Source organism: Notothenia coriiceps, unplaced genomic scaffold (genome assembly GCF_000735185.1).
Source record: "Notothenia coriiceps isolate Sejong01 unplaced genomic scaffold, NC01 NC01_scaffold00005557, whole genome shotgun sequence".
Lineage (NCBI taxonomy): Eukaryota > Metazoa > Chordata > Actinopteri > Perciformes > Nototheniidae > Notothenia > Notothenia coriiceps.
Window position 1 is genome coordinate 112,809 of NW_011338258.1, and position 8,081 is coordinate 120,889.

The 8,081-nt window shown below is 39.1% G+C and overlaps 1 protein-coding gene across 1 annotated transcript in view; it reads left to right on the forward strand.

Annotated features, from left to right (window-relative positions):
• anxa5b (annexin A5b) overlaps window positions 1–8,081 on the forward strand; it is an 8,710-nt gene continuing 629 nt past the window's right edge. Inside the window, exons 1-12 of the mRNA XM_010768300.1 lie at window positions 1–138; window positions 398–440; window positions 3,509–3,593; window positions 4,201–4,295; window positions 4,967–5,080; window positions 5,196–5,286; window positions 5,845–5,924; window positions 6,377–6,427; window positions 7,049–7,142; window positions 7,238–7,333; window positions 7,439–7,497; window positions 7,766–7,888. Coding sequence (XP_010766602.1) covers window positions 438–440; window positions 3,509–3,593; window positions 4,201–4,295; window positions 4,967–5,080; window positions 5,196–5,286; window positions 5,845–5,924; window positions 6,377–6,427; window positions 7,049–7,142; window positions 7,238–7,333; window positions 7,439–7,497; window positions 7,766–7,888 — 891 coding nt within the window. The 5' untranslated portion in view covers window positions 1–138; window positions 398–437. The remainder of the gene's footprint in view (window positions 139–397; window positions 441–3,508; window positions 3,594–4,200; window positions 4,296–4,966; window positions 5,081–5,195; window positions 5,287–5,844; window positions 5,925–6,376; window positions 6,428–7,048; window positions 7,143–7,237; window positions 7,334–7,438; window positions 7,498–7,765; window positions 7,889–8,081) is intronic.

Sequence of the window (8,081 nt, forward strand, 5' to 3'; positions counted from 1 at the left end):
GTACCGTCACAATCACGCGCGCAACGGAGAGTTTATCCGGGTGGGTTTCTGCAGTCTGTTCTTCTTTGCCTCCCGTCTTTCTCTCCATCGGACCTCTCTCTCCGCTCACACAGCTTCTTCTGACGGCTGCTATCAGCGGTGAGTTTTATTTCAATGTATCGCGTTCACCTCCAGATCAAAGTCAAGCAGCATCAGGCAGGTTAGCGAGGGCAGCCGGGGTCTACCAGAGGACAAAGGACGGAGGAAGTTTGAAATATACACCATGAGGAGATAGGAACCGGATAACATAAAGAAGTGGATTACAAGCCGTTAAAAAAAAAATATGGTCTCCAGTTTTGCATGTGTTTTGGTTAATTGCCATGTTTGTAGCTGAATTACTCTTTTCTCTTTCCGACAGATCTTCATTTTCCCCCGAATAAACCAACAAGACTGACAAAATGGTGAGTCACCTTCACTTTGAAATGTCTTTAAACTGTACAACGAAACACAGATTGTAAATAAAAAAGACGATTTAAATAATATAAGCCCATACAGACTTTGCTAAAATCCGCTATTTATGCAAATATCTGACTCATTGTAGTTTTTACCCTATGAACTCCAAGTCAACGCCCACTTTGATCTACATTATATAATACTAAGACGTGTATCTAAGTCTAGTTTAGGGTTTACATGAGAATGATTAATCACTGTTCATACATTAACCCATAAACTTCTGCAAATGTAGAAGGTGTGGCAGTACATCAGTTCAAGACAAAAAAAAAAACGAATTACTTTGCAACCATTTATAGTTAGAGTTCAATGAGCTACATGTTGCTATAATTAAGTGTATCTTACATAGAAAGTTATCAATTTGAGACTTTTACTCTTAAAACTTTCCAGTTCTTTAAGTTTAAAGTGTGTGAGTCTGTGGAGAGGTTTTTTGGGGGAAGTTGGGAAGTTTACTGAATGACTCACGTGGGCTCTTTTCCATTTGGGTGGGTCTCTGTCCCTCCACCTCTCTCTGTGTTTAATACACCCATTTCCACGTCTAGCGTGCAGTTTATAACCGTCCTCCCTCTCTTAAAGGGAAACAGTTATTTTCTTATTTTGATCCAGGGTGGAGTTGTACTGTACCGTAAAGAAATGTGATTATATTTACGATTATCAGCTGTGATGCTGTAACTCTGCTGCACTCTGCAGAAAGATTACGAAATGCTCACTAAAGTCAGTTGTATTAAAGTCAAGTCTAATGCAGCAAATGCAGTGAAAAGAGCAAAAGCAACGAGAAATTAATCATGCCAACTATTTGCCAACTATGTACTCCTGTTCTGGCCCCCAGACATGTTTTAATATCCATAAAATACTGTCCTTAAAATGATCCAGAGTGTCTGTTTTCGTCTTTCCACAAAATATTTAAATGACCTTGTTGATTCTTAAAATGACTTATTCTCACTTGTTAAATAGTTCTGAATCTTTGTATGCAAAAGTTTAACTACTACATAATATACCGCCTACTTCTCTAAAAGTAAATAATCTGCGTTTGTATTTTTTTATTGCCCTGAAAAATGTCTAAAATATTAGCATCCATTGAAGTGTAACTTTAAGTTTCAAAATGTAAACTACACTTTTAATTCCCAAAGGAAAAATGCCTCGAACATGGCAGTTAAAACAAAAATGATTGAACGACAACCAAACCAATATTGTTGGTTTTGGACTGTTTATGGAATTAGCTGACAGTAAAATAAATATATATAAAATGCTAGCCTTATCCAAGATAAACAAAAGACAGCAATAACACAGTTAACAGGTAGATGCTTTTTTTGACTATTTCTTATACGAGCAATCGAGCATGTATTGTGGATTGTTTGGTGTCACTGTGTGTGCTTTAGAGCAGAGATGCCAGTTGTGACAGCGTCTGTGTAAACATGGAGGGTCAGCATACCTCCATCCCATACCCCCAGCCTCAGGTCATGTCTGAACTCGCTCAAAGAAATCAACTTATCACTAAAGAAGCTAGAACTTTTCGACATGATCTGCATTGAGTTTCTCTTCTAAATATCTTCTCGTCCAGCTGTTCAGCCTTCCGCATGTTGATTAGATTTAGTTTGGCTTGTGGCGATGAGTGTATTTATTAAGGAGGAGAGCTCGTGGACTTGTTGGCGTTCCTTCCTGACGAAATAAACAGAATCCTGGTTGTTAGCAGCTGCTTGTTTTTGGACGTCACTGCATTTTTTTCTTTCCACATTTTCGGGGTCAACATTCCCGTGGTTTTCCTCTCTAAACATCCCTCCCCATGAAATAAGAGGGGAAAAGCAGGGCTATATCTTATTGTTAATGTGTCATAGTTTTAGAGAGTGTCTGGACTGAGCAGAATTGTTACTGAAAGAAGCCCTGTTGCTTCAAATCAATTCAAAGTTAATGTTTTTCAGCCTTATCACATCCTCACTGTCCTCCATATCGATCTCTCTGCCTGTCTGAAATACTTTTTTCACATTCAGATAAATTATTAACCTGATCACCCATCATTTTTGAATAGCTAAAAAAAAATCTGAGACGTGGGCGGAGACTCCAAGGCAATAACAAACAAATTGGAACATGATGTTCATCAAACTAGTGTATGAAAAAATGTATTTGATGTGTGAGCTAATGGGCTCATGTGCATGTATTTTATTCAGGTCTGTAACTCATTAAGTTCATCTCAAAGGGTACAAGTATTGGATGAGTTTGCACATAGCACATCTGAGACAGTGTTTTAAATGTACAGAATGTATGCATGAATGTTAATATTGATAAAGGGGGAAATCATTTGACATTATGTACATGGGGAATATGAGATATGACATCTTTTATCTATCTTAACCAAGCATACATTGTATAAGTATATACATCTGCAATAATAAAAAAGGAGGAAAGGCATTAAACAAATAAGGGAATCTTGGATGTCTATTTGTAAGCATCAAACTATAGATTGATTGAGAATGATGTGCAAAGTTATAGCATTAACTTTACATCAACATTTTTTATTTTGTTTCTAAATACATTTCTTTTCTAAGTAACGCACTTGTTCATATACAAATGTAGCATGCGTAAATAACGTTGCTATCCTAATGACACACATACAGACACTTATTTTCACGCATATCCTGTTGGATGCCATTGAGGAGTATTTACAAAAGGAGTCATGACGAGATATAAAGGCACTTACTGACTGTCAAACTGTAGCTGAAGTTTGTTATGTGTCCAAAACTGTAACTCACTTTAATGCGGTGTGTATATAATTGTCAGTGTTAGGCTGTGGCACTGGCAGTGTCTTCAATTCCCATGAGAAATACTATGCATTTGGGTATTATGGGTTGTGTGCAAAAGGTTTAATCTGTCTCTGTAGTCTGAACAACATTTGGATGTATTCAGAAATATAGTATAGGGGTCCAGAATTTGGGGAAAATAAAGCTGTCCCACAAAACTATAAATAACGAAATAAAACGTACATTAAAATAATCCACTTCTGTTCGTTTCTTCCATGTTGCAGGCCGGCAAAGGGACTGTGGTTGCCTGTAGAAACTTCAATGCCACTGACGACGCCGAGGTCCTGTACAAGGCCATGAAGGGGCTCGGTAAGACCAATTCAGATTATTCACAGTGCAATTCGAAGACAAAATAGAGACATGTAAAATGGGACACCTTTGTAATATGATTGAAGCTTGAGAATAGGCACTCATGTTTACTAACACATCGAAAATTGGAGAGGGTTTCTTTATTACTCATTAACATTTACAACCTACAAAAAATGAACCCTTATCAAAGACCCTAAAAACTAAACTAACCTCACCCTGACTCCCTAATTAATGATGCCATCTGTTTAAACATTGGTCTTTAGACATTATAAACAGAGACATATGACCTGTGGCAATAATCCTACAAATAATTAGCTTGTGTCATATGATACCGGAGGTGTGTCAGTCAGTAGTAAAACATACACACCAATGAGAGAGTGTTAAGGGTGAGTTCCTGTCTGTAGTAATCCCTGCTGTCTGTGTGGAGCTCCACAGTGAGTCATAAACACCAGAGCTGAAACTTGCGTCACTGTAAGACACGTCAGCTGACCTCGAATGAAGCCTGTAGTTATGTGGGGGGAATAATTGTGTGTGCATGCTCATTGTTATGTAATGTGTATGTATGTGTTACTGCGTCTCTGAGTAACCATGGTTCTTGTTGCCCTAGGGACCAACGAGGATGCCATCTTGCAGCTGTTGTCGTCCCGCAGCAACCACCAGAGGCAGGACATCAAGCACGCCTACAAAACTCTGTTTGGAAAGGTGGGATTACTCGAACAGCTGTCAAACCACAACACAAACACACATACCACGAGAGCTCCAACTTACAATGTCTGTGGCTAGTGTTTTAAACTAGCCACTGTGCGTTTAAAGGCTTTATCTGTTCTCTGCCAGTTAGCCTAGCTTAGCATAATGCTTTGTAATGGGGGGATGAGCTAGCTCAGCTCCAAGGTTAACAGAGGTCACTGTATCTGGTTGAACTATTCCTTAAACAAAAGCTGATCAGAAAACACAGGAAATAATGACCTCCATGATTAGATGTTGTTTATTGATATCTAATAAAAAAATTCTACTTTGATGTTATTTAGAATTTCAAAAGAACACTTGATTTCAGTTGCCACAAAGAAAGGAACGTGTTCAACCACAGACAATTTTGAGTTAGTTAGCTACAATGTCATCAATTATTACTAAAACGGCTCAATTCAGAAACCTCACTAGAAGCTGTGGAACAATGCATTCATTGCAGCTCTACTGTGAGACTTTAAACCTCATAACCAGCCACAACATCAAAGCTTAACTATGACCCAGTTTATCTATTTCTGTCGCTACCAATCATCAGCAGAAAATCAATATCTGTGACATGCCAAGATTACACATTAACTGCAGTCACACACATGATCTAAACAGAAGTACATGATGTTTCTTCATCACAGGATCTGGTGGATAACCTGAAGGGAGAGTTGGGGGGGAAGTTTGAGACCCTGATCGTGGCCATGATGGCCACACCCCTCGCTTATGATGTGTCATCGCTCCGCAATGCCATCAAGGTAGGTGCTGCACACGCTGGATAAATGGCAAATATGAAGTTTTTGAGACCTTAGGTTGTAGAGAGCATCTGGAAACATTTGATTTAATTGGATGTCTCCCCTCTGTGACCTTTAGGGGGCAGGAACAGATGAGAAGGTCCTGGTGGAGATCCTGGCCTCCAGGACGCCTCAGCAGGTGAAGGAGATCGTCGCTGCTTATAGAAAAGGTAACGCACACACACACTTATTGTATGTTAGGAATTCCTGATGAGTCCTTATTGTTATTTAGATAAGATGAACCGCTGCTGTATTAATCCCTTTCAGGTGTCCGAACAGCAACAGCAAAAGTCTTATTATATTCTACATACAACAAAGTTTTACGGCAATTGTATGTATTCATTAATACCGTAGGCAGTTAAAAATATTTAGCGAAAAAGAACCTTATAGAAAATGTGTTTCACTTTGCAAGGTTGGATCATCCTCACCTCATCAAATTATGATTTGTAATAGGGTTTAGCAAAACAAAATGAAAATACTTTTTACGTTTTTCTGACCAAGAATCCACATAATGTCCTAAGAAACTGAACTTTGAGGAGAATTTGCACTGAATATAATCTATTCGAAATAAAACATCAATTGATTTGGATGAGGTGATCTTTTGTGCCTCAGAAACAATGGCACATTGTACAATGGAAGGATATCGCCCTCTTCAGGCCCACTTTAATTTCAAATGTTACGGTCTTGTTTTGGATTGAAATGAAACGCAAACATGTTTATTTCTTCAGAGCATGATGACGACCTGGAGGAGGATATCTCTGGTGACACTTCAGGTCACTTCAAGAGACTCCTGGTTATTCTGCTGCAGGTAAATCTGCTCTCCTTTCCTCAATCCTCATCTGTTCTCCTTTATCCTTTTCCCCTCTTTTTTCCTTTGTTCTCTCTCCTATCCTCATCACCTCTCATGTATCATTGTTCCCTTATTTTTTTCCTTTATCAACTCCTCCTCTTGTTTCCTCACCTTCCCCCTCAATTTACCTCTAAACTTGCCCCCCGTCCTCTTTCCTCGTCTCCTCTCCTTTATCCTTGTGTCCTTTCTTATCTTCTTTCATGTTTACTATCCTTGTCTCATCCCCTGTTCTCTCCTTGTTTCCTTTCCTCTATCGTTGTCTTTTCTCATTTTCACTTCTGCTTCTTCTACTCTTGTCTCCTGGTTTCCTCTCCAAAATCCATGTTTCCTCACCTCTATCCTTGACTCGTCTCCTCTTCTTTCCTCTCTCCTTGTCTCTTCTCTCACATTCTCATGTTATCTCTCCTCAGGCGAACAGGCAGAGCGGGGTCCAGTCAGAGCTCATTGACAGTGACGCTCAGGTGAGTTGTTGTTTGGTTGCTGGTCAGTAAATATGTCTGCTCTTCACCATCAATGGCGTCTTTGTCTTGTTGTCTGAGGGTGTGACTGTCACATGTGTTTGTGGACACACTCTTAATGCTTGCTTTGAAGCATGTGTTTGTGTGCTCTGGAGGCAGTTTTTTTATACAGCTGATTATATAATTATGTTATGACGTCTCCTAGTGGAGGGATTTTAATATAGATTATAAAATGCAGAGAGTCACTGTGAAGAGGTTGGTCATGGTATAAGTAAACATTTTTTTGTTTTTGTTGTAGATCTTACTGCTTCTTTGCTGAGTGTTTTCTCAGAACAGCCTTTGTGTAATCATACTTTTCCCCAGTACTGAAGAGGCCTTATTGTTCTTGTTTAGTAGCAGTTTCTATAAATAGTATCGCTGATTCTCTCGGACTCCTTTTATCTAATATATGATCTAGAAAATATTTTCAACTCCTTTTCTTCATCACAAGTACAACTAATCTTATTTTCTTCTGAAATGTAATGTAGTAGAAGTAACAAGAAGCAAGACTTGAGTTACTTGAATCCTTCTGATTCCAAAGGACAGACAATATATGATGTGCCTTTTTTGTTTCTGTGTCCACAGACCCTCTTCCAGGCTGGAGAGCACAAATTCGGTACTGATGAACAAACGTTTGTCACCATCCTGGGAAACCGGAGTGCAGAGCATCTTAGGAAAGGTTAGTGTTAGTGTGCGAGGAATTATAAAAGCGCCTGTGATTGTTTTTGCACTCAGACTTGATATTCATACAAATTCTGCGCCTGTGTATTTCAGTATTTGATGCTTACATGAAGCTGTCTGGATTCGAGATGGAGGAGAGCATCAAGAGGGAAACATCTGGAGGCCTGCAGGATCTTCTTCTGGCCGTCGGTATGAAATCTGCCTCTGACGTCAGCTGCCTGAGAGGTGGTGGCTTTAAAATGAATAATTATTATAACAAGTTAACTCTATATCTTTTCTGTTTTTGATTTAAAGTTAAGTGCGCCAGGAGCGTCCCAGCCTACTTTGCAGAGACGCTGTACTATTCGATGAAGGTAAGACGACAACAAATTCCCTTTCTTGAAGTTTTAACAAAAGTGAAACATAATAGGTATCCATCCGCCTGTGATTAGGTTTTGCTCTTAGATGTAATGCACGTTTCCCGGGCCTATGCTACACCCTTTCACCAATTGTTTTAATAAATAATGGGGCCAGCTGTTTTTTCCGTAATCCTCCACAGGGACAGAGGTGATAATAAAGTCAATTGCCATGTAAATTGTTATTGTCTCTAAGAAATGTTTTTGTTAATGTTTGTTGTTGCAGGGTGCAGGAACTGATGACAACACTCTGATCAGAGCGATGGTGACCCGCAGTGAGGTCGACCTGATGGACGTCAGAACTGAGTTCAGGAAGCTGTTCGCCTGCTCTCTGTTGTCCATGATCAAGGTAAACACACACACACACACACACACACACATACATACATACATACATACATACATACATACATACATACATACATACATACATACATACATACATACATACAAGCAAACTTATTGCACTCCTGCAAAACAAGAATTTATTTGAATGAATTTAAAGCATTTTTGTCGCTTTCTTTATCTGTGTGTTACAGGGA